Here is a 23,056-nt window from a genome sequence, read left to right as displayed (position 1 = left end):
TATATTCTTGATCAGCAAGACAAAGTCAGTCAATATAACCATGTCCGTCCGTCCGTCTGTCTGTCTGTCTGGGTGATTGAGCAACTGTTTCTCAGCAACTATTAGAACTAGAGCAACCAAATTTTGTTTGTAGGTGCTCCTATACCCAAACCCAAGCGCTTTTATTTTATTTTTTTTAGTTTTTTTTAGTTTTAGTTTTATGTGTTGCCTCGTATTCTTCAATAATCTCTACCACCGGATCATTTATAAATTCTTTAACATGCCAGTTAAAAGCAAAATCAATATGATCCCATAGCTCATCTTCCATATGATGCATAACTTTGTTTGGTAATGTTTCAGCCAATCTTTCAACATCTACGATGGCAGCCAGTTCATCATTATCCGCATACCACAAATGTGTTTCACACGTAATCAGCTTTGTTGGATAATCTGGAGGCGCTTCATTTCCATACATCAGCAAGTTCTTCTTGGGTCCAAAGTCAAAGTTACGAAAGTGTCCGGATTGCTGTTCCTGCAAATAGTGCAGAAACTGATCGGTAGACAAGCCAGCTGGACTTGTGCCAGCGTGAATGGCTGAGGCAGTCGAGTTGGTGCGACCCTCAGTGCTGCTGTCATAGAGCACGCCATCACATAGGCTGGCGAATCTCGACTCCGGCCGGCAGCTGTTATAGAACAAAGCAAGCACAAGATCATTGAACGGCAGAAACTCTTGTGAGCAAAAGAGCTTGGAGTAGGTGTTGTGGTGTCCTAGATAAGGACCCACTGTGCGCACTAGCAGGCTACTCAAGTTGTCCATGAAAGCCACTGGCGCCAGCATATGAGCAGTCTTAATCTTGGCATTATATTCCGGTCGTGTGGACATGAGCACAAAGAAAACCGTCGTGCCTTGAGAATGGCCTATATAATGTATAGCCCGCTGATTCTGTCCATTGGTGGCCAGCGCGTAATCAATCATCGCCGCTATATCATAGTGCCCCACCTCATGCCAGCTGAAGCGCCAAAAGTACGGATGTTGCGTGGAACGCGAGGTGTGATTCCTCGAGTAAGTTGTGCCGCGCGCATTGCCCAGCCACACATCATAGCCTGCGTCGGCGAGCTGAAAGGCTATCGCATTATCCGGCCCCATCGCAATCCAATTGTCAGAGCAGCCCGTTAGACCGTGTTGTATTAGCACAATCGGGCGCAATGCGTTTTGATTTTGCAGCTTATGTGAATAAGGTATGCGAAAGAGGCCAAGAATATAGCCATCCTCAGTGGGCACATAATGCATCTCTGCGGGATAGCCATGCGCCCTAATGCGATCATCCTTAAAATTGCTAAGTTTAATATTTGTACTCATTACTTGCATTTTTTGCTTACTGTTTTCAGTCTAGGAGTTAGGCTTAAACGTCCTTGCGGATCGTTAAACAACTTGTAAAAATCCACACCTGACAGATCCTTTAAGTCTGAGCCAGCTGGAGCAGCATGTCCTACTGCCCATAGGCATAGAAACACAACGATGCTGCTTTGTCGCATATTGAACTAAAACTGAGTATGCAATATGCATCGGTATATAACATTTAAAGACCCACTAGTGAGCACTTGAGCCTAATCTCCAGATAAGCAACTAATAATGAATATTTTTAGCAACTAAAGTGGACTAGCAATAAATTCGTGAAATTGTGAATGTGAATAGTAAACATTGTTTACTAATGCTTCTTATAAATAAAACACTATCGAACAAAATTGTGGAACTATTGAACATGGGCGTAGGCATTATGAAAAGTAAGTAAAATTTCTGGTAAATTATAATTAATACCATCAAGTTGAAGTTTGATTTTTTTAGAAGTTTGAAAAATATGTTTATTATCAAAAGTGATTAAATTAATGAAAGTAGGATATGGTTGAGTTTTGAATAGTCATACATTATAAATTAAGGTTCTGGCACTGCTGGCGGCGGGTTTACAACCGGTGCTGCAATATTGGTGCTCATAATGCTAATGGTACCGCAGGCTATGGGAGCACCCACGGATATTTCTTCATTCTGATAAGCCAATGCATTGGGCATTACTGCTAAGGATGATGAAAATACTTCCGCATTGAGCGCTGTGTTTAGATCGATGGGCTTGCTGTGTATAACAATGGAGCGTCCCACAATTCCATTAAATCCAAACAACTGTAGATAAATACTCATAAACACCGCCGATATGCTGCCGTCATCTTTCACATCCAGATTGCCAAGCTACAATAGATTATATTAGCTATTCATTCAAATGTTTTAGTTATTTTACATACAAAATTATTTGGAAACTGGCCACCAGTTGACTTGCAGCCCTCGCTGAGGTCTCCAAAGGTGTGAATATGCAAGGCATGTTTTCCAGGCGGCAATCCCGTCATGTTAATTGTCACCTTAATGTCACTATTGTAGGGCAACTGCTGAAAGGTAACCATGCCCATCGCACCAGACGAATCACCATCTCCCATCATCTTGGCTCCAGCCTGCCACTGTGGCAGCTTTAAGAGAAATACGTTATTAATAATAATTAAATATTGTGCAATAACATTGAGTGCAACTTGTCGTAGTTTTAAATATTAATTTTAGCCTATTTTCCGAGTACTTATTAAATCAAGTGATCTAATTCAACCATGCAATAATTTCAATAGCATATAATTCATTGAACTTTAAATAATAATAATCATTTAACAAATGCTAACTTCTGCTCTATATTCAAAACTTTACACAACTTATAATACGTACAAATATTATTCTGGAAGCTGCTCCACTGCCAACAGTCCGGAAGCAACTGACCTGCAAGTGGTCTCGATTGCTACCTTACCAGCCAGCCTCATTCTCATTAGCCAGAGTGCAAGAAAGGAAGCTGAGAGCTCGAGCCCTTCAGAGAGCGTGAGCTCAACGCTGCTCCTTTGCATGATACAATAATACAAGGTATTATGTATTATGGTATCATGCTCCTTTCTTCGTATGTGCTCGATCAGTCTCCGGTGAGCGAGAGAGCGCGATGTGAATGGGCTCTGCTGCGACTGCAGATGGAAACTGAGCATCGGAGGCTGACCTGCTTCAGTTGGCTGCCGTCTATCGAGGGCTACGTGCGTTGAGTTTGAACGTAGTTTGTATTGAATATTTTTGTTTCATCCAATTAAATAAAATGATTTTCTTTAAATAATACCTAATGTAATTGTATATTAGAAGAACAGTGTGATAAAAACTTGATTCTAATTAATATTTAAGAAACATCAAATTAAATATATTTCTGGGCCGCACTTTTTTCTTTGGCTAATCAGAGAAATTTGGCGAAATGTCTGTAAGCTGATGTTACATATTAATAAAATAAATGTCTCTTACTGTTACTGGTATAAGCTCAAAATGCTTAAGTTCAATTAAAATTTAATTAAATTGTTGGTATTGTTTGTATAGTACGGGAAAACGCTTACATATGCATAACCCAAATATGCTGGCTGTGGATGTATTAAAGGACTAAGCAGTCCAGCGCCAAGTCCTCCACCAATCACAGCGGCTGGTCCAAGACCACCAAGTGGTACAGTTAGACGCTCATAGCGCTTCACTTTGGTGCCGGACACCACTTTAACGTCATCATTGGGTGTGAGATTGGCGGGCACAGGTCTCAGGCGATCAATCACACTTTGTGCGCTACCAGGCGCAAAAATGATGCTAAAAAGTTGAACTATGATTAAGGCCTGAATTGGGTTATTGTTGAACATGCCGTTTAATTGCATTGCAAATTATTTAATTAACTTTTTATAGTAGTATCAAAGGCTCGTTTTGGAAAAAATTGTAGTGAACACAGCGAATATTTTAAACGAACTGATGCGAGCTGTACCAAGTCGTTGTCATTTGGATGGCTTCGACATGGTTTTCATGCTGATTGAACACGTTAATTGTGCCTCGATGGGCAGTGACAGTATCGCCAGCATTGTCAGAACTAATGGCAATTGAGTGTCGCGTGTTTGCTGCTTGGTTAACTGTCCAGGGGCGTAGGGCTGTCAAAATAACCAAAAACACACAGTTTGATTTGTAAGTAAGGCCTTTAATTAACGAACATTAAAAAGCTTAAGAACTGACCTTAGACAATGAAGCAATTAAAGCAGACCCCCTTGTGTGATGATTACAATTTGATAAATCGACATTGGCCAATATGGAAAGTGAATTTGGGACAAGCTCTGAGATTTGCGATGACACAGTTGTTTATTCTATTTTTTAATTGTTCTATATTAATAATCATTTAACAATCTGCGATACGAATTAGGCACAGAGTTATTCACTGAGTTAGGTGTTGATGCTCCACAGCAACAAATTATTTATTCATTCTAATTATAATCTAAGCTGTCGTTAAGTGTACATATATAAATATTGATTGTATTAGCCGTGTGCCTTATCGAAAGCCACCACGCTGATTGCCGCCACGCTGGCGTTGTTGGTAGCCGCCACCACCGCCCCGTCCGCCGGCTTGAGGATTCCAGCCAGTGCCTTGCACACGTCCGCTGCTTTGCAGCCATTGCTGATCACGCTCACGCTGCTGTTGAGGCTGCTCTTGATAATTTGGCGGCTTTTGGTATTGCGGCTGATGATGCCCGCCACCGCCTCCTCCTCCACCGCGTCCTCTATTGCCGCCGCGGAAGTTCCCACCGCCACCTCCACGTCCGCCACCAGCTGGTCCACCAGCACGCTGTTGTTGCCAGGATGGCATCTCCGGCGGCGGAGGTGCATGCTCATTAGCGCGTCCGCCACGATCCGGCACACTGCCTATCACATGTTTCTCTATTTTAGAAGCTGTATTCTTGCGCACATTCACCGAGCTCGTCTTTTCGATTATGGCCAAATCTGCACGTGCAGCCAGCAGAGCCACAATGTTGGTATCGCTGCCGCCATCCTTTAGCTGCTCCAGCTCCTTGAGCTTGCGCTCAAAACGTTCGGCAATCTCATTCTGGCGATGCTTCATGCTCTCGGACCACTGAAAACTCTGCACGGTTGCCTCCAGTCTCGTCAGCATCATTTGACGTCTCAGATTGTATTCAGCGTCCAGATCCTTGTGCATAGCATCCAGCACACGCCATTGAGCATCAGTCAGTGGCTTTTTGGTCTTAAGCAGCGGTTCGCTGAGCACCGCTGGATTGGTTTGTTTCAAGCGCTGCTCTAGACGCGGCATCAAGCGCTCAAAGAACGATTTGCTGTTCATGTTCTTAGGCAACTCACCCAGCTGTAAGTCACTTGCCAGCTGCTCCACAGTTTGCTCCAAATGAGATTCAGTCTTGCATTTCTTGTTGGGTGGTTCCGCCTGCTTGGGTTGTAGTTTTAGCGACATCTTTGTTGCCATCAGCTCTGATGTCAAATAGTCCAAAAGTTGCAACAATGACTCGCGTGTCTGAAAGCGCTCCGACATGGGCACAGCCACAAACTGTTGATAAGGGCATCCCAGCTCAGTTAGCAGCAGCGAAAGCTCAAATGCAAAATCATCATGGTCCTTCTTGCTTGACGCCACATGCTCATCGGTCTTTCGCAACAAATGTAGTTCATTGGCAAGCCAGAAAATAACTTCACGTAGCTCTCCGCTGCCAATACCCTCATTTAATGATTGGGCTAATTTCTCTTGCTGCACTCCCTTGTAACCAAGGGCTTCCAGCGAATCAATAATGTCCAGCTCCAGTTCCATTTGCCGGCCGGTAAAGTTTGCAATATTTTTATTGTATATTTATAGCTAGAGCTGTCATTGAGTGAAAGTGTTGCCATATTAGCATATTTCAGGCCAAATCTAGCTTCTAAAAATAATTAATAGCCATAAATATAGCTATTTTAAAGTTCATATACCATTTATATATTAAACAATGCAATACATTTGCATTAAAATGGCAAGAAAAAAGGCAGCGTTTTCTCTTTTGTTGGTTTTTATAACAACTTTATTCATCGGATGGATTTAATTACATTTTTTAGCGGGTACTCAAAATCTGACAGCACTAAATCATTGGGGGAGCAGTTGTTCTCAAACTAGGAATATTTTTTGAATTTATACGTCTTGGCGGCAAATTCAACTTTGAACAAATAATAATAATTAAAAGCTTGCATTCAACTTCATTTATTGTAGTTACTCAGTTTTAATATAATTTAAATATTTATAAGTATAATATATTTATATATAGATATATATATGAATGTACGTATATAATCTGTATGTATTTATCATATCTTTATTTTTTGTAAAGCAGGAAGTTTTAGGATTCGCAAATGTTGCACCTTTGGTGCAAAATTTACACGATTACGTTTTTGTTTTGTTTTTTTGTTTGTAATGCATACAACACTTATACATATGTACTTAAAATGAACACACATTTAGCTATATAATGCCATACAATATCATAATAATATTCAGTTACATCATTGTCTTACAGAAAGTATACTTACATTAATAGAAACAAGAAATAGTCGACTACGCACAAATACGAATACATATAAAACAGAAATAAACAAAATGAACAAAAGTATTTAGATTTTTTAGTTGCTGCTACGCAATGGCACAAAAATAAATTCCGCGCTAGAAATTCAAAATCAATATCGGCGTGCCCTTTAAGTGTAGCTATACTGATTATCAATGGCGCGACCGCTACACTCGTTACCAGTTCCAGATCCGCTGCCACTGCCACTGGTGCCGCCGACAGCTCCACCCGATGATCCACTACCACCACCAGCATTGGTGTCTCCGCCATGAGAGCGCGTCGTTGTGCCGTGCTGTGCTGCCTGCAGTGATGCATTTGAGGCACGCAAGTGTGGCGCATCCAGAAAAGCCTGATGTGCTGATGGCGATGAATTATGCACGGCCAGCGGATTTTGATCCAAATGGAAGTAGACTTGCTCCGGAAAAAAGACGTGTGTTGGCTGCTCCTGTGGTAGTTCGATTTCGTTTGTCTTTAGGCGAACACTTAGATTCATGGTAATCACTTCGTTGCACTGCAAATATTTAAAAACAAAATATAAATAAGCATTGAATATAAATGACGAACGATTTGGGGTGTGGGATAAACACAAACATGCGACAAGAGGAAGCGAATTCAAACGGTACACAAACACGTAATTAAATTAATTATTGTGCAGATCAATAAATTGAATTAAATGATCGATGAATGCATTTTGAATGTAGCCTGCTTGTTTTCGAATTTGAAAAAAAAAATAATCCCAAAATGAAAATAAATTCAAATAAAAATCATCACTGACACTGAATTGACTCCAAAATTTTGGCTATCTCACATGTCTCGGGGATGGATGCCCATTGGCACTAGCATTGTTAGAGCTGCCCGCTGCTCCCTCATCGGCGGCCTGATCATGGTTGTTGCTTGTTGCTGTTGCGGGAACTGTGGCCATGGCATTTAGATCATTAAGTCTGCTGGTATGATGCACCCAATCCGTAAGCGTCACATCCGAAGTGCCGCCAGACTCGAGCGGTATGGGATTATGGCGAAAATGCTCGAGCATCTCCTGTATGGTGGGGAACCACAAATGCTGCACACGACACTGACCCTTCTCGGAGATGGTCAGACGCAAATGCTTCGCACGTCCTTGGAAATTGAATGTGAGTACAAATTCACCGCGTCGCGTCTCACTCTGCCGCACCAGAAAGTATCCATGACCGGCTGCATTCGATTGAAGCACCATGCGTGCGGCCTCAGCACGCGGCAAAGTGCCATGGAACCAAGGGAACAAACGCATCTCCGTAGTTAAATCGGTTACATTCAAGTCTGATTCTGATTCGAGTTGCTCGTTGCCATCGAAATTGCTCGAGGCGGACAATCGTTGCTCGCCGCGTAATGAACGCGTCGTTGGCATATCTGGAGGCGTGCTGCTCAGCTCCTGCGGACTGGCAATGTTTTGCAATTCGTTTGCAGATGTAGCTGTGCCGGCAACCAAGGCGCTGTCCATGGACTGTGAATTAACCAAATTGCCATTCGAGTTGCTGAGCAGTACGCCTCCACTGCCGCCGCCGCCCTGTTGCTGATATTGTGGATTTTGTATGCCAGCCAATGGACCGGGATTCGGATTGGTGCTGACTGGTGAAGTCTGCATTGCCGCTGTTGCTGCAATGACATCGTTATCAAGCATAGGCTGCTGTGTGGGCGGCGTGCGCATGCAGTAGCGTATAGTGGCCAGCCAGCTGCGCATATCCTCTGGACTTTCCGCTTCAATGACATACTCCATGTTGTTGTCCGCCTTTAATACGAAAGTATTCAAGCGATCGGGCATCTCCAATGTGGTTGTTTCGCGTGCCTCTGAGATGAGAAAACAAAAGACGCCACTGCGTGGCTTTGTCGATTTTGGTGGCGTATAAAACTCCAACATATAACCGCCCACAGCTTTGACCAACGCCAAGCGACATTTTTCCCACTTTTGGGTTCCGGTTGTAGAGTCCAAACTCTCGGCTGTCAAATTGTTAACAATACCCTCCTTGCGACACTCGACCACAATTTTAGCCAGCTTGGTTTTGCTGCTCTTGTTGCTCCCACCCACGCCGTCCACATCGTCTGAATTTTTGTGAAAGAATGCCTGCAAAAAGAGCAGCTTCTAATGATTAAACATTTACATATAAATTGTGATTGTGGCTGTTGCGCTGGCTCACCTTGCCCTTGCGTAATCCCTTAAAGCTGAGGCGTCGCAGCAAGGATTTGGGAAACAGGCGTGACACCTCATGCTCCTCGCTATCAAAGTCAGCGCCGCTTGTGCTCTCATTAAACAGCGAACCGATGCCGCTCTTTAGATTGCTGCGCCGTCTAAAGAACTCCGTGTCAAAGTGTTCTGGAAAGCATTCGGCAAACTTGAGCGCAAAGCTGCGATGTGGTATGTTGCGTGCCTCCTCTGGCGGCAGATTGCCATTAATGTAGCTAATGCAAGCCTTGGCAAAGTCGCTGGCAGCAGCACGCGCATGCCGGTCACAAAACTCCTCCCAGCTGGTGCCGCCATATGTGTAGGATTGTCCCGTGCCAATGGGCGCAGGAATTAGATCACTGCCGCCAGCTGCACCCAGGCTAGTGGTGGGTCCAATGTAACCGCCTGCGCTGAAAGCGCTTGAGTTGGCGGCTGTGCTGTTGCCACCCATGTGAGCTAATAGTGGCTGTTGGCTGCGTGGGCGATGCAGCTGCTGCTCCTGTTGACTGCTATGCCTGTTGTTATTCAGTTTGCTGCTGTGTGTTTTTTATTTAACTGTAAGCACATAAATCATTTATTAATTCTTATTCACTTATTCACAATTGTTTGTTATTTAACTTGTGATAATTTATGCAGATATGTGTGCACGCGTCTGCGTCTCTGATAAAAAAAAACTCTGTTTGTTAGAGTTTCTGCGTGTGTAGGCGTATTACGCACATACACACATACAAGTCACTTTTGGTTTGTTTGTGTGCGTGTGTGCACTGTACATAACTGCTGGAAAGTGTTTTAGCTGTAATTTTCTTTATGTTAAATATTGTTGCTATATCACTGACACTGTATTGCTTAACTTCAAACGCTTTACACACTTTATTTATTAATATACGTCTAGTTTTGGATTCCGCAAACTTACACTTGCACGTTCTTTGTATACATGTGTGCTGCACCTACACAAAAGTTCTCGGCGTCTCTTTTTCACAATTTCAACTTACATTAGCACGTTTCTTTAACTGCTAGCAAAGCTTTAGTTGTTTTTATGCACTTTATTTTAAGTTTGAAATTGTTTATCGTGTTTCTTGCAACAATTGCAAGTAAAACAAAAATATTTTGCACAGGAAAACAACGCAATAGTTGTTTTTTTTTCTAGGGTTGTTGATAATATAGTGTGCGAGTAGTGCAGCTTAAGCAAGCTTAATATGAGCGAGCGAGATGCAAGCGCCGCAACATATAAACCAAATATAGCGAGTGTTATCCACAATAATAATGCGTGAGCAATGCAAGAAAACAGCGAGAGACTATCGATATTTAAAATAAAAGTGTAACAGTTTAACAGAGCAGTTAACAGAATGATTAAAACGATTGAAATATTCAAATATTTTATCTCACATTTTTATTGTTTCGAAATTGCTGTTACTTAAAACTAAAATGTATCTACTATGTATATATTAAATATATGTATAATTAATTATTATTGTTGATCATTATAAATAATTAAAACTCTTGAAACTTAATTTGTGAGACACACAAGGTGCAACAGTGTTTTCTTTTTGTTTTTATTTTTATATATTTCCTTTATGTATTTTAAACGAACACATTGCATTTTGGCAAAACATCTTTTTAGTGTAGATGATTGATTGCAAAGTAAATCGAAATTTGCTGAATGCAACAATGAATGAAAAACGAATATGCAATTGAAATGTGGGCGCACTTAATAACTATTATTTGTTGCATTGTTGATTATTATATAAAAAACGGAAGTATTTACAGAAAATGTCATGTGGTTATTAATTCGATTCGACAAATATACTATATATGTATTTATGTTTAGCAAAACTAAGTAAATAAAATGAAATGTCAACATTTGCTTAAAATAATACTATGCCATTTACTACTAGTATATGCATGAAGTATTTCTGATTTGTATATTGCAAAGAATGCTGCATATTCGTTTCAAATCTAATATTACGAACTGTTACTCTAGCCTAGCTTTGCGTTAGGGTAAAGCCGAAAATATATATATATATATATATATTAACAAATACACACATTGAACATTTGCTTTTGAATTAATCTCACTTATGCTAAGACCTACGTACATTTATTATTCGGCTTATGCAATTACTTCACTAATACGAAGAATGATGCAGTTTAATTTCAAAATTAACGATAATACGTATTGTTGAAAGATACGTATGTTTAGGGAGAATCTTTAGTGTTTAAACTTTAAAGTTTTTGTTTTGTGTTCTGTTTCTCATTTTGTTTAAATCGGCATTAAGATAGAGCACACTCAGACTTCCATTTGTTTTGATGATGGATGCGTAATGAACGGTTCGCTCCACATGCGACGCAAATCACCCTGCAAAAGGCACATCATATATATAATATAATATATAGATAAAACAATAATTGTATACTTACCTTAAGATATGCCATTAGTAGCAGCGGCAACAACGTAAACGGCACTAAGTACAGCAGAGCAGGCTGCGCCGCCTTAAACACCTCCGAGCTGACAGTTGCTGTTAGTAGACCCAGAAAATAGCTAAAAGTAGGGCACAGAACGCAAATCTTATAGTTTTTACTCATATTTATAGTCATCATGTGCTCACTCACCCCAATAAGGAACAATGAAAATATGTCAACCTGGAGCCGACCCCTTTTGGCGGTGATAGCGTTGGGTCAGAGGTAACGCCTTGAGATTTTTTATATGCATCATAGCGCAGCACGAAACATAGAAGCAGTCCCGGCATAACCACATCACCTAGACCGAGCATTGAGAAATGCCCGGTATTGTGTATGCTGGGAAAAACCAATTTGCCCGGCAAATTCAGTTTTGGTGTGTCCCGCACAATGCCGCCCAAATTCAATTTGCGCGCCACAATGCCCACAGGATTCTCGGCGGGTCGTGTGGCCACCTTGACCATCACATTTGTGCTAAATATATATGACGAGAGGAATACCCAAAATACGTCATAAATCAGCAGTCCAGTCAGCAGCAAAGTGGACACCTTTAAACTGGGCAGCCGTACAAATGCAATGAAAGCTACGCACAAGCCCATGCCCATGGCTAAAAGGTAAATTGAACATAAAATAAATTATTTAAATGAATTAACATATATTGCATTTGTCGTACCATCCATTAGCAGCCAGTGACCAGTGAGTACCCAAACACAGACAATTGATACAGATAGGGTAAAGCTGAAAAGTTCCGCTGCCGTAAAACGCCCGCAAACGCCGAATGAAAAGCGTTTGTTATCCGTGCAGGGGCGTATGATATATTGGCACATGGGCAGCAGTAGAAATGCCAATGCCACAGTAGCAATAACTGCAAATAAAAAGATTATAATTAATAAACGCTTGAGCAGTGACTAACATAATACAGTACAATCTTAATATGAAGAAAAATTTCAATATAAGGTTACAAAAAATTGTCAGAAATTTGAAGGTAATATTGCATCAAAGCCTTTTTCTTAAGCTAAATGTCACATAATTTGATTAAAAGGGGATACAATTTGGAGCACCAATTGATTAAAAAACCAAAATTTTAAATATTTAGTGTGTGCCTATTGTACTGTTTATGTATTTTTCTGGATCACTTTGTTACTTACTAGCTGTGCACACAGCGAAGAGCAGCTGCATTGAATCAAAGAAGAAAAACATGATGAGCAGCGATATGGAAGCACCGAGTGGCAAGCAGAGCGCATGCATTGTGTCCAATGTAGCAAACTTATCCGCTGCAAAAGACGAATAATAAATATGTTAAAAACATTTCTTAAATACAATTTGAATTAATTAATAAGCATACTTGGCTCCTTTTCCACATGCTCGCCAGTTAGCAAATTTGTCATGGATTCATTACGCTTCTTTTGTTCACGTTCTCGTGCCTCCTGCTCTATATTGAGACTGCGAAAGCTGCCATAGACAATTAAGAGCATCGATATAAGGCAGGTGGAGACGCGTGATGAGTCCATTACACTCGAGACAGTCCAATGAAGTTCGCGATATTCAGTATTAGCTGCTGCCGCTGCTGCCGCACCGCCCAAATTGCCGCCACCGCCAACAGTTTGCGCGCCGGCGCTGCCGTGCGACATTGCTTGCTCGCCGCCCAGTGATAAGCAAAGGTGGCAGCTAAAGCTGCCTCTGCCTCTACAGCTGTCTCTGCTGCTGCTGCTGCTGCTGAATCACTAACGAAGTCACTTGATTATCAGTGCGTGCCGTTGGGTTGCTTCTTGCGTTGCGTTTGCCGCTTATCTTGAGGTTATCTCTCTCTCTTTGCGCGCTGCAACGAAACTGAAAATTGTTTTGGTTTATTGGCTTAATGATAATAATGTGATATGTCTATGTATCTAACTAACTTTGTTTACTAATGTCTATTTTAAGGTGGAGGTTTGAACAGCTGCTCCAACTCTCTTCGTACGCACATTAAAAGTTATCGCAGTTAGGTACACAGATATTTTTAATTCTTTTGTAGCCCAAAGACCTCAAAGCCTAAAACCCAAAGGTTAATTTTTAATGTGGGCTAAACTCTTTGGGATCCAGCACAGTGGCCTGACAAAAGCAACAACACTGCAACAACTGTTGCCGCTGTGTGAGAAAAAAAAATAAAAGAAGGCCACAAAAAGCCATTACCCAGTTTTCTGTTATGCTTTAGTTACTTTTAGTTATCAACTTTATTGTAGTTTATATCATGTTAAGAACTAATTTATGTGCTTCTTATTATAAACTGAAAATCTACTAAGCTATATCTTTAATATATTCTAATTACTTTATTAGTTTTTGTAGCAGTGGAATGTTATTGTTGCTATTGAGGCTTAGGTTATTGCACTTTTGTCATGTTGGCGCGCCATCGCTGTTAATGCTCTGTTAATGATAATGGTGCTAAGCTAAAACAGTTGCCAACAAATTTCCTAGTTAGTTGTCTATTATTTTGTTTTAATACTGTCGTTGTTGCTGCAGTAGTAGTGGTGGTTGGAGCTATAGCCGCCTTATGTCAAGTGCCGTTGCCGCACTAAATCGTGTGCTTTGTTGGAAATGTTGGAGTGTGTGTGTGTGTATCTGTGTGCGGAATGCAAATGATTGAAATCTATTTTGTGTGTGTATGTGTGTGAGTTTGTCCCCCTTTTAGATGCAACAATTTAACTGTTCCCACACACATTGCATGCTTCCCAGACGGCAGCTGAATGAAGTTAATTGGAAATAAAGAATGCAATAAGAGCAGAGTGCATATAGAATATACATAGCCACAACTATTAATTAATTAAAAGCATTTGAAATTGTATGGACTTCTATATGAAACACACCCACCTTTGACAAAACACTTTCTAATAATAATACAAATAATAGTTTAGCGAAGTTCCAAAACGTTGTTCGTTGGCCGGCAACTCTAAAAACTGCCCACACTGAAGGTGAAAGTGAAATTTACTTACAAGACAAAACTAAGCAAAGAAATACACACACACATACTTACATATGTGACTATACTATATATATATATATATGTATATTTGTTTGTATGCTTGTGCACTTGTATGTATGCAAAGCAAGTTTGCTGCTGAGTTTCGCTGTTTGGCTTTTGCACTACTTTAATACATTTTTCTTTTTGGCTAAGACTTACGCAGCGCGGACAAGCAAACGGCCACGCAACTGGCTTCAAATGCAGGCACTTGTGAAATTTTATACACAACAACAACTACAAGCTTAAACCTTAAAACGCAGGCAAAGCTTTTCGGTTTTGATTTCTTGCTTACACATACAACAACATGCCCAAAACTCCACTTGAACGGTCGTTGGCGCACCGCTCCACTGCGTAACAAAATTACACACACCCACAAACACATGCACTCACAGTGGGGCATACATATATGTATGCATTTGTATATGTTTTTAACGAACAGGGGGCGGGGGTTGTTTCTCTAATTACTTAAACTTAGACAAATCCAGCGCCAGCCTGTTTCAATTTCGTTGCACTCCCAACAACTATTTGTGTTCCCACTCGTTGGTGTTGGTGTGGTATGAGACTTTTGGGGGAGGTGTTGGGTTGCTGTTTCTTTTGCTTACTTTGCTCTTTGCGTTTCACATTCACATTCGCGTTTGGCTGTATTTTGTTTTCCTTTTGCACCCGAAAATCTTTTCGTGTAAGGAATTTTCGACCGCAGCTACATACTTGAAGAATGCATATTTGATTTTAAGACTTGCTGCAGTTTTATTGCACTTTTCACTGGTTATTTAATTGGAAAATAGCCATTATTTGCAATGCATTTTTACCCCGATTGTTTTCTTTTTGCACTCAGTTTCGTTTGATGGGCAGCGCGACAAAACATATCGAATTTGAATTTATCGAAACTTACTGTTATTAACAGCTATAAGAGCAAGTCAACATTATGTTATTCGATTTATCAACAGAGAGTTGACGATGGCTGCAACGATTCTCTGCAACTTAGTCGATTTTTAATTCGAATTCCATCTCTAATTTCTGCTACTGCGGTGTGTGTACAAATAAAATTTAAATTAATGTTTAGCGTAACTGCTGCGCGCGCCTAACGGATACTAATAAATTAAAAAAATAGTGTTTAAAAAAGGCAATTAAAAAACAAACGAGTTCGCTAAACAAATTACTATTTGAATTTCGTTTCGGTGCAATCGCAAGAGTTGAGAGAAACTGCATTTTTCGGGCTGCAAGTGGCGAGCGCAGCTTCAGTTTTTCTTGCAACTGAAAATCACTGCTGCAGCAGCAGGAACGGGTGTGGAAATCTAATCGAGTACTGTGCGAAATAGAAAGACAGCCTTCAAAATGAAAGGGTGCTGTTCGTGTGTTAAATATCTGATGGTCCTTATAAACATCTTATTCTGGGTATGTATGCAAGAGTACATCAACTAAAGGCGCTGAGCGCACATACAGCTAAGAACTGGAACACACATATGTATTTGTTTTGTATGTATGCACGTTGCGTGAACGTTTGTATCTTTGTGTGTGTGTGTGTGTGTGAGTCTTCGCCTGGCAGCCTTATACCGTAGCGCGCGCATGCTTTCTGCTCGCTGCTCTCACTCCCAACTTCAATAAACAATAGAAGTTTTGTGGTGGGTGGAGATTGTGCGACACACACAGATATAAGAATTATATAGACAGGCAGGGAAAGCATCGCGCTGTGTGCTCTCTCTCTCTCTTCTCCCCTTCTGATTGCTCCCACACATTCTGCTTGTGTTGTTTTTTTTTCAGTTGGCCTTTTCCTGTTGGCTTTTCTGTTTTTTGTTTTATTTTTATGTGTTTTACGTTGTTGTTGTTAGTTTTGATTCTTACTGCTTGCCACACCTTCCGCTCTTCTCTTCCACGCTTTATCAACGGCAGATGTGAAGCAATAGTTCATTCATTTCTTTAATACATTTGTATGTACGTGCGTGCGTGCGTAGGTTTCCCGCATTTGATGTAAGGCTCTGAGCCCTACGTTTGGCGCCTGTTTAGGTGTGCCTCTTTCACTTGTTCTCTTTGAAAGGGTTCCGCACATTTTGCTTTGTGTTTATATTTTTGTGAAGCTTGCCAAATCATTAATCGTCTAATTTGAGTAACATTTTAATTTTTTTTTTCTTATATGTAGTACAAACATATGTATGTTTATATATTTATGCAAGATATTTGTTTTCTAAATTTTGTTGCTATTTCGATTTTTCTCTATAGTATTTATTACTCAAAATCTATTTTCGAACCAAAACCAACAATATATTTTTTGTTTGCCGCCGTTGCTGCTGACGCTGAGGAGGGTGGGAGCTGAGCAATTCCTGTTGTGATTGCTACAGTGGTGTGAGTTTTCTTGTAATAGGAATTTAAATTGTTAATACATACATATGTACATGCATCTCCAGGCATATACTTTGCTATAATTTATGCGCATATTTCATTCAAAAATTGTCTATATGTAGCTATAGTTGTTCACATCATTTCCATTTTCATCCGCAACGCTGCGGGAGCATCGTGATCAAACGCCACGATTTGATTTTGGTTGACGCTGACGTTGACCATATTTATGTATGTGCCACATCTCTTTAGCCCGCTGCAATTTTGTCAAGGAGAAGTCGGCCGCCCACTCAGCTGATGGCTGTTAATTTATATTGTTTATAATTTCTTTTTATTAGTATTTTTCCATACAATTATTCATACCACTTAAAAATAAACAAACAAAGTCATAAAATAAATAGTGCTATGATATATATTATGCAAGTTAATTTTGCTTTCCAAGTGATGTACATCTGCATACATCATTTCTACATAGAGCTCCAACATGTAGGTCAGGCAAGGACTTTGCACTTTTATTAGCTTTCGAGAATTTGACATACATTTATAGTTGTTGTTGTTGCACGCGATGCATAAACTACTACTACTATACTTATAAAAAACGAATGTTTGTAAAAAAGGAAGGAAACGTGTGTATTTGTCGTTTAATCAATTTAATGCCAATTTTGTTTGCTGTGTGTGGGGACTGACCTCTTGTTCTCTTTTATTTCGTAGCTGCTGATTATTACTTTGCCAGTTTATTTTTATTTGTTTTCTTGCTAATAATTGGCTGATAGTAACAACATTATTTTATACTCTGGAGATTACGAATTTCTTGTTAATTTTAAATTTTGCAAAAAGAACAAATATTGCTTATGGATTATAATGTGCAAGCTTTGGAAAAAAAGGAAAAAAAAATTACTAAATGCAAAATTTTCTTAAACATAAAAATGTTAAGAGATTGACTACTGAACTAAATGTTTTTTACATATAATACAAGCACAGAGATAATAAATAAAGATCATCTGAATAAGTATTGAATTGAAAATGCAACTTATCACTTTGTATGGAACTTTTATTCATATACTAATATTAATTTTGCTATAAATTTGTGTCACAAATACTTAATATAAATCGTTTGTTGAATTGAGGCAGAAACTCAATAAATATTTATTGGAACTGGTGTAACTATCGCTGCGAAAAATCCTTTACATGCAAAGAATTCAAGCAACAAAAAGCTGCTTATTTTATAAAGTTCATATGCTCATTTATAGGTCTGTTTGTACTTTTGTAAATAGCATTATCTTATCGGTAGCACCGATGGAAGCACAAACATTACAATGCGCAACATTCAAGACTGTGTAATTAAAGCTCAATTAAGAAAACTTAATCAACGTCTACTGTTTGTGTCTTCAATTAAGACAAGATTAAAAGATGATTTAATAAAAATCTAATGAATCATTTTTTACATTCGTATAAAATGTCGCTGCCGCTGCATTTGTTTACAACAAAAGTGCAAAAATGTAAACAGCTAAAATGCAATACTTTTGTTTATACATATAATTTGAGTACACAGCTGGAAAGAATTTTTAAGATCAGCGTAAGCTCAGTTGATAATCCCATACAATTCAAGTTGATAAGACCTAAATGCTTACAGTCTTTGCAAATTGAATTTAATGTTTGTTTGTATGTGTGTTAATTTCACTTCATGCCCAGACAGACAAATGAAATGAAAATATCAAATTTTCTACAAGGGCTGACATCATAAGTTGCAAACAGACGCAGAGCAGATATTCATTTCATAATGCTGAGCGGGGAGGTTTGGGGGGTGTAGGCACATTACTTGGCACGCTGTTTTTGCCTCTTAATTGCCGCCTTACTATTGAGGGCGTGGCACCTATTACAGATACATATATATAGAGTATGAATAGACACATGGCGTCATTGAAGCATTTTTTGTTGCGAATTTTTCGATTGATGAGACGTTACAAGAACATGGAAAAAACAAACGCATAAATGTTTGACCTATTTTAAATACGCACGAAGAACAGCTTGCTGTTTCTGTAGTATAAATATTTAGTATGTTACATTACATAAATAATGTAAAATTGTTTTGTTTGTTTTATTCTTACAGCTCGCTGGATTGATGATAGTGTTTACCTCGCTATGGATGCTCACAGATCCCACATTTATGCTATCCATGACGCAATCGTATAATCACTATCACATAGCATTGTTTGTATTCTTGGCCATTGGCGCTTTGATAACATTGGCCGGATTCTTGGGCTGCCTGGGCGTATGTCGCGAATCTCCATGTCTGCTCGTATCGGTAAGTCTTGGGCCCACACTCACTTGTCTGCACTCACGCCCACGTAACAGGGCCCACGGCAATATGTGCATAATAAATTCATCCATTAATCTTACTTGCTTTGCAGTTCTTCTCTGTCTTGCTCGTTGTGCTGGTGGCGCAAATTGCGGCTGGCTGGTGGACCTTCCACAACAAAGACAAGCTGGATGATATTGTGCGTGCAGCTGTGAAGCAATCAGTGCAGGAGGAGTACGGGCAATCTAGCATGAGTTCGCGCACGGTTACCTTTGATACGATACAGAAGAACGTAAATATATATGCGCCAAGTCGAGTGTATTGAACTCTAATTATTGTTGTTGTTTTTTCAATTTTATTTTAGTTGATGTGCTGCGGTGCTGATGGACCTGGCGATTGGGCAACGAGTCGTTTTAACAATGTGGATCGCACTAATATTGTTGACATTGCCGTTTCATCAATGAATGTGTTCTATAATATACCCGAGTCCTGCTGCAAGGAGAATCTCAAGGATAATGAATGCGATATGTCGCGTCGCTTGAAATTCGGCGGTCCATTAAATACGTTTATTTATCAGCAGGTAAGATTAAGCGCTCGCACCATTGCCTATGGCCAAAAATTCTAAATCTCAGCTATTAATTTGTTGTCTGTGCTTGGCCATAAAACTTAACAATCCTTTATGTCCGCTTGGTTCGTGTTTTTCAACACCCATGGCTAATAAAAATTCTTCGCTTGATGCGCAGACAATAAAAATCTATTAATTGTTATTAATATTCAGCACGCAACGCAACGCAGCAAACGATTTTATGGCATAATGCGTACACAAATAAACAATAAAAATTTAACTGCAATGAAAATTAGCAGCAGCAAATGCAACACACATCGCAAAAATATATTAAACTTTTTTTCTTTCTTTTACAGGGTTGCGTTGATAAACTTATTCAAATAATCTCGGACAATTGGGTTCCTATTTTCACTATTGCATTAACTGTTATTCTGGTGGAGATTTGCGGCATTATCTTTGCCTTGAGCCTTTGCTGTGCGATGAGGGCCAAACGTTACAAAGCCTGAGAATTACTGAATTCCCATAGGGAAATATCTGACGATGAGAAGTACTAACAAACCAAATGTAAACTAAAGCATAAGCGTTACTAAAATGCCAACAACCATTGGGAGCGTATGGAATGCATTTAGCACTGGAACTGAAGCAACAGCAGCAACAACAACAACAACGGCAGAGACTGTAACAAGGCCGGTCAAATACTTTAAACAATTTTGTAGTACTTTAAACAAAACGATTAACAAACAAGAAAACCGATCAATTGTAAAAGCGTCGAAGCGCTTGGCAATAACTTTGTATGAACTTAATACTGCAATTTTTCTAAAACAAACTTACACATATTTCTACATAAACAAAAACACATTTTACAATACAAACGCACATACATGCATGAATACATGAATAGGTAAACTCCATAATATTAGGAATGTTTCGAATACAAGTATGCATATGTTTTAGGTATATAAAATGTAAAACGTTACATACTATATAGCAATCAATGTGTATTAGCAACTTAAGCACAACAGTAAGAATTTCTTTGCCAAAATTTAAAGCAAAAGCAATCATAGCGACTTAAACTTTTTGTTAATATAATTCAATTACATATTGTATAATGTATCGTAGAGCAAACACTAAAAGCAAATGCCAAATTTGTCGGCATGCATTCCACAAGTAAAACAGTTTAAAGCGACTTGTTAACATTAAGATTTTTCAAAGTGGCTATGATGTTTAAAGAAAATGAATGGCTTTTAATTGTGTCCTAAACAATTTTGAAAATCTGGCTGGAATGCGTTATTTTATAAATGTTTTTGTTTAGCTTCCATGCTTGTGTTAAAGTCCCAACCAAACAAACGTCTCATAGAACATTGTCTTGTGTTAAAACTAAAATGTGCTAAAAATTTATGTCAAAATCCTGAAATTGAAAACGTTATGCTTCTCAAAATTGTATGCCAAAAAGAAAATTTATTTACAAATTGTAATTTTTATTATTTATACTGGTTAACAGCGCACTGATTAGCTAATTAACAGTTAGCCGTTGTATGAGCTGCTGTAATGTATTGCACTCTTTGCCATGCTGTTAATTAACAGCCTTATGTAAAATACCCTGCCATTTTAAAATGTATACTCATACATGCATACTTACCATACAAACATACTTAACATAAGCTCGAAACACACACACACACACGAAATACAAAATAATCTAATCCCCTAACTTATTATTTAATTTAGATTTTTTTGGGTAGGTACACATTAACAAACAATCAACAATACAAATGTATCTTAATGTTTACTAGTATTTTTTATATGCTTTATAATGCACACGATACCCTACCAATAAGTATATATGCATGTGACACTTTTTTAATTTTTCACCTACATGCATATATGCCTATGTACAAACAAAATAAAACGAATTTTGTAATTTTTATTGTTGTTATTATACACATACTATATTTTGTTGTTAGTTAAATGTAGTTGAGCGTCATACTTTGTACCCTACACATTATATTCAAATAAAATTGAATCCACAAACCAATCCAATGACAAAATTAAATTAAATTTACATTATTATTAAATGAAGCGTAATTAAATAAATAAAATATATACTTATAATTAAATTTACACGTCTATAAAATAAATAAAATATAACATTTATTTACAAATTTATAGCTCTTAAGTATACCTATATTTAATTTAGATGAAACTCAAAATTGTTTGCGAAAACGGAGTTAAATTTTAACATGTAGTTTAAGTGATACTACATTTCATAAATAACAAAGCATCAAAACAACCATGTGTTAAAGTTTTAGTGAATCAGAAAATAAATTAATATTAGTTGCATATTGTCATTTACACAAAACACATAAAATCAAAACGCATACATCAAAATAGATTAATCACACATACATTCATATTTCAAAAATGCATTTCGTAGTACATGCAACTTCAAGTGAAATAATACAAAATTAAATTTCAATATTAATAATTAGCCACTAATGATAAGCTATTGTCTTTTCAACGTTGGAAAAAGTTAGAGTGTGAGGAATACACTTGTTAAATTGTGCTCTGATGAAAGCTATTAATAGAAGGCTTAATCTACACTGGTTGGTTTCTATAAACAGCAGTCAGAAACTGTAACTGTAAACGAAATTCAAAGTTAAGGTATTGCATAATACCAATACATACATATAGCAATTGAAAAAAAGCCATTAAGCAATATAATTCAATTCATCAAATTGAAAGCTCAAACAATATAATTGAAAATAAAGAATAAATAATGGGATACACTCTCGAATGAATAAAAATATTCTGATATACAAATGCATAAAACTTATTTCCAACAGTGACATACATAAATACAGATATTTCATGAATAAATAAATAACATAAATACAAGCAACTTAAAGTATTTTCTTTTAATTTAAAAGGGTTACACTGGGTTGGGTTGAGAACGATTTTCCAAAAACAATTGTAAGAATTTTGACAAGGTAAAGGAAGCTGAAATTGATAATATATATACTAAATATAGCTTAATATTTTTAAATATTAGCTTACTCTAGTTTTAAAATTGGTTCACTGATAATTTCACTAAACATAATATTCGGGCAATAGCTATAGGTTTAACCAGTTCACAAACCACAGACAGAACATAAGCATGGACACAAACCTTCTTAGTAAACTTACCAAAATGCTGTAGCTTGTATTTCTATAAAATGAATGTTGTAGTCGATTTTGTATTATTAAATTGTTACGTTTATTAAACTTTCTCATATTACGTTCCGTTTTTCATTTTAAATAATTATGTTTTGAAAAGGACTAAATTATTTTTAGCAATTTTAGTTGATACATATGTATGCACGACATTAACTAAACACATAGTCTAGAAATAAACAGAAAACACGTTTATAGATTATGAATAGTATTAGTGCTTATGCATATTTGTATTTGTAGTCTTACATTAATTTAAAAATCGACCACAAATCCTTTTCGTTCGATTATGTTATGATGCATTTTTTAATTATTTTTATTATGTTGAATATGTACGAGTAGTTTTACCACGTTTTCTGTTGTTTAGTTACATATACTATGCAATTCTGTTTTTGTATGGGTTTATAAATAATTTTTTTCGTTTTGATAGTACAAATAATTGCATTTAACTTAGTGGGGTTTGATTTCTAATTTAACTCCAATTCATAGTGATTTAGTTTCTAACGTTAATAGCTTATGCTGACAAAATTATTATCATAATTTACATTTACTAGG

The 23,056-nt window shown here is 38.0% G+C and overlaps 6 protein-coding genes across 12 annotated transcripts; 1 reads left to right on the top strand and 5 right to left on the bottom strand.

The window, feature by feature from the left end:
* Nucleotides 1–208: 208 nt before the first annotated feature.
* On the bottom strand, nucleotides 209–10,375 carry LOC108601559 (lipase 3-like; the record flags this gene model as incomplete). Its single annotated transcript, XM_017989457.1, has 4 exons — nucleotides 10,353–10,375; nucleotides 9,851–9,939; nucleotides 1,360–1,427; nucleotides 209–1,306 (listed from the first exon to the last, which is right to left on the bottom strand). Coding segments are annotated over exons 1-4 (1,278 nt in total), but the record flags the coding sequence as incomplete, so codon positions are not given.
* On the bottom strand, nucleotides 1,892–3,766 carry LOC108603961 (superoxide dismutase [Cu-Zn]). Of its 2 annotated transcripts, none has more exons than XM_017993162.1 (3): nucleotides 3,433–3,766; nucleotides 2,275–2,493; nucleotides 1,892–2,221 (listed from the first exon to the last, which is right to left on the bottom strand). In XM_017993162.1, the coding sequence occupies exons 1-3, from the start codon at nucleotides 3,733–3,735 to the stop codon at nucleotides 1,913–1,915; spliced, it is 831 nt and encodes a 276-aa protein (XP_017848651.1). In that variant the 5' UTR covers nucleotides 3,736–3,766; the 3' UTR covers nucleotides 1,892–1,912. The 2 variants fall into 2 exon arrangements, with proteins under 2 accessions (XP_017848651.1, XP_017848652.1); XM_017993163.1 differs by lacking the exon at nucleotides 3,433–3,766 and adding an exon at nucleotides 2,738–2,888.
* LOC108603960 (protein FAM98A) lies at nucleotides 4,267–5,731 on the bottom strand. Its single transcript, XM_017993161.1, has one exon. The coding sequence runs from the start codon at nucleotides 5,667–5,669 to the stop codon at nucleotides 4,392–4,394; it is 1,278 nt and encodes a 425-aa protein (XP_017848650.1). The 5' UTR covers nucleotides 5,670–5,731; the 3' UTR covers nucleotides 4,267–4,391.
* Nucleotides 6,186–9,734, bottom strand: LOC108603959 (SH2B adapter protein 1). 5 transcript variants are annotated; one of them, XM_017993156.1, is made up of 4 exons: nucleotides 9,558–9,732; nucleotides 8,619–9,199; nucleotides 7,256–8,563; nucleotides 6,186–6,958 (listed from the first exon to the last, which is right to left on the bottom strand). In XM_017993156.1, the coding sequence occupies exons 2-4, from the start codon at nucleotides 9,093–9,095 to the stop codon at nucleotides 6,578–6,580; spliced, it is 2,166 nt and encodes a 721-aa protein (XP_017848645.1). In that variant the 5' UTR covers nucleotides 9,096–9,199; nucleotides 9,558–9,732; the 3' UTR covers nucleotides 6,186–6,577. The 5 variants fall into 5 exon arrangements, with proteins under 5 accessions (XP_017848645.1, XP_017848648.1, XP_017848646.1 ...); XM_017993159.1 differs by having other exon boundaries at nucleotides 7,256–8,545; nucleotides 9,558–9,731; XM_017993157.1 differs by having other exon boundaries at nucleotides 9,637–9,724.
* Nucleotides 10,376–10,691: 316 nt separating the features above from the next.
* LOC108601790 (signal peptide peptidase-like 3) lies at nucleotides 10,692–14,944 on the bottom strand. Of its 2 annotated transcripts, none has more exons than XM_017989725.1 (7): nucleotides 14,699–14,944; nucleotides 12,447–12,931; nucleotides 12,250–12,375; nucleotides 11,775–11,966; nucleotides 11,255–11,708; nucleotides 11,063–11,183; nucleotides 10,692–11,000 (listed from the first exon to the last, which is right to left on the bottom strand). In XM_017989725.1, the coding sequence occupies exons 2-7, from the start codon at nucleotides 12,730–12,732 to the stop codon at nucleotides 10,932–10,934; spliced, it is 1,248 nt and encodes a 415-aa protein (XP_017845214.1). In that variant the 5' UTR covers nucleotides 12,733–12,931; nucleotides 14,699–14,944; the 3' UTR covers nucleotides 10,692–10,931. The 2 variants fall into 2 exon arrangements, with proteins under 2 accessions (XP_017845214.1, XP_017845215.1); XM_017989726.1 differs by having other exon boundaries at nucleotides 12,447–12,920.
* A 200-nt stretch (nucleotides 14,945–15,144) lies between these two features.
* On the top strand, nucleotides 15,145–21,032 carry LOC108601729 (CD81 antigen). Its single transcript, XM_017989649.2, has 5 exons — nucleotides 15,145–15,491; nucleotides 18,541–18,735; nucleotides 18,842–19,021; nucleotides 19,094–19,309; nucleotides 19,651–21,032. Exons 1-5 carry the CDS (start codon nucleotides 15,432–15,434, stop codon nucleotides 19,798–19,800), a joined length of 801 nt encoding a protein of 266 aa, XP_017845138.1. The 5' UTR covers nucleotides 15,145–15,431; the 3' UTR covers nucleotides 19,801–21,032.
* Nucleotides 21,033–23,056: the final 2,024 nt, after the last annotated feature.

The sequence above is a fragment of the Drosophila busckii genome, chromosome 3R (genome assembly GCF_011750605.1).
Source record: "Drosophila busckii strain San Diego stock center, stock number 13000-0081.31 chromosome 3R, ASM1175060v1, whole genome shotgun sequence".
In the NCBI taxonomy this organism is placed as follows: Eukaryota; Metazoa; Arthropoda; class Insecta; order Diptera; family Drosophilidae; genus Drosophila; species Drosophila busckii.
Note: the sequence above shows the minus strand (reverse complement) of the source record. Positions and strands in the feature narration are given on the sequence as shown.

What these genes read in the sequence shown, in the direction of transcription:
- LOC108603961 (XM_017993162.1), bottom strand. Translation starts at nt 3,735, where the DNA reads ATGCAATTAAACGGCATGTTCAACAATAACCCAATTCAGGCCTTAATC. An exon ending in CATATTTGGGTTATGCATAT is followed by an intron (nt 2,494 to 3,432) that starts GTAAGCGTTTTC and finishes TTTCTCTTAAAG; the next exon opens with CTGCCACAGTGGCAGGCTGG. An exon ending in GCCAGTTTCCAAATAATTTT is followed by an intron (nt 2,222 to 2,274) that starts GTATGTAAAATA and finishes AATCTATTGTAG; the next exon opens with CTTGGCAATCTGGATGTGAA.
- LOC108603960 (XM_017993161.1), bottom strand. Translation starts at nt 5,669, where the DNA reads ATGGAACTGGAGCTGGACATTATTGATTCGCTGGAAGCCCTTGGTTAC.
- LOC108603959 (XM_017993156.1), bottom strand. Translation starts at nt 9,095, where the DNA reads ATGGGTGGCAACAGCACAGCCGCCAACTCAAGCGCTTTCAGCGCAGGC. An exon ending in AGGGATTACGCAAGGGCAAG is followed by an intron (nt 8,564 to 8,618) that starts GTGAGCCAGCGC and finishes TTTAATCATTAG; the next exon opens with AAGCTGCTCTTTTTGCAGGC. An exon ending in GGCATCCATCCCCGAGACAT is followed by an intron (nt 6,959 to 7,255) that starts GTGAGATAGCCA and finishes AAATATTTGCAG; the next exon opens with TGCAACGAAGTGATTACCAT.
- LOC108601790 (XM_017989725.1), bottom strand. Translation starts at nt 12,732, where the DNA reads ATGTCGCACGGCAGCGCCGGCGCGCAAACTGTTGGCGGTGGCGGCAAT. An exon ending in GCATGTGGAAAAGGAGCCAA is followed by an intron (nt 12,376 to 12,446) that starts GTATGCTTATTA and finishes CGTCTTTTGCAG; the next exon opens with CGGATAAGTTTGCTACATTG. An exon ending in TACTAATGGCATATCTTAAG is followed by an intron (nt 11,001 to 11,062) that starts GTAAGTATACAA and finishes TGCCTTTTGCAG; the next exon opens with GGTGATTTGCGTCGCATGTG.
- LOC108601729 (XM_017989649.2), top strand. Translation starts at nt 15,432, where the DNA reads ATGAAAGGGTGCTGTTCGTGTGTTAAATATCTGATGGTCCTTATAAAC. An exon ending in TTATAAACATCTTATTCTGG is followed by an intron (nt 15,492 to 18,540) that starts GTATGTATGCAA and finishes TTATTCTTACAG; the next exon opens with CTCGCTGGATTGATGATAGT. An exon ending in CTCCATGTCTGCTCGTATCG is followed by an intron (nt 18,736 to 18,841) that starts GTAAGTCTTGGG and finishes CTTGCTTTGCAG; the next exon opens with TTCTTCTCTGTCTTGCTCGT.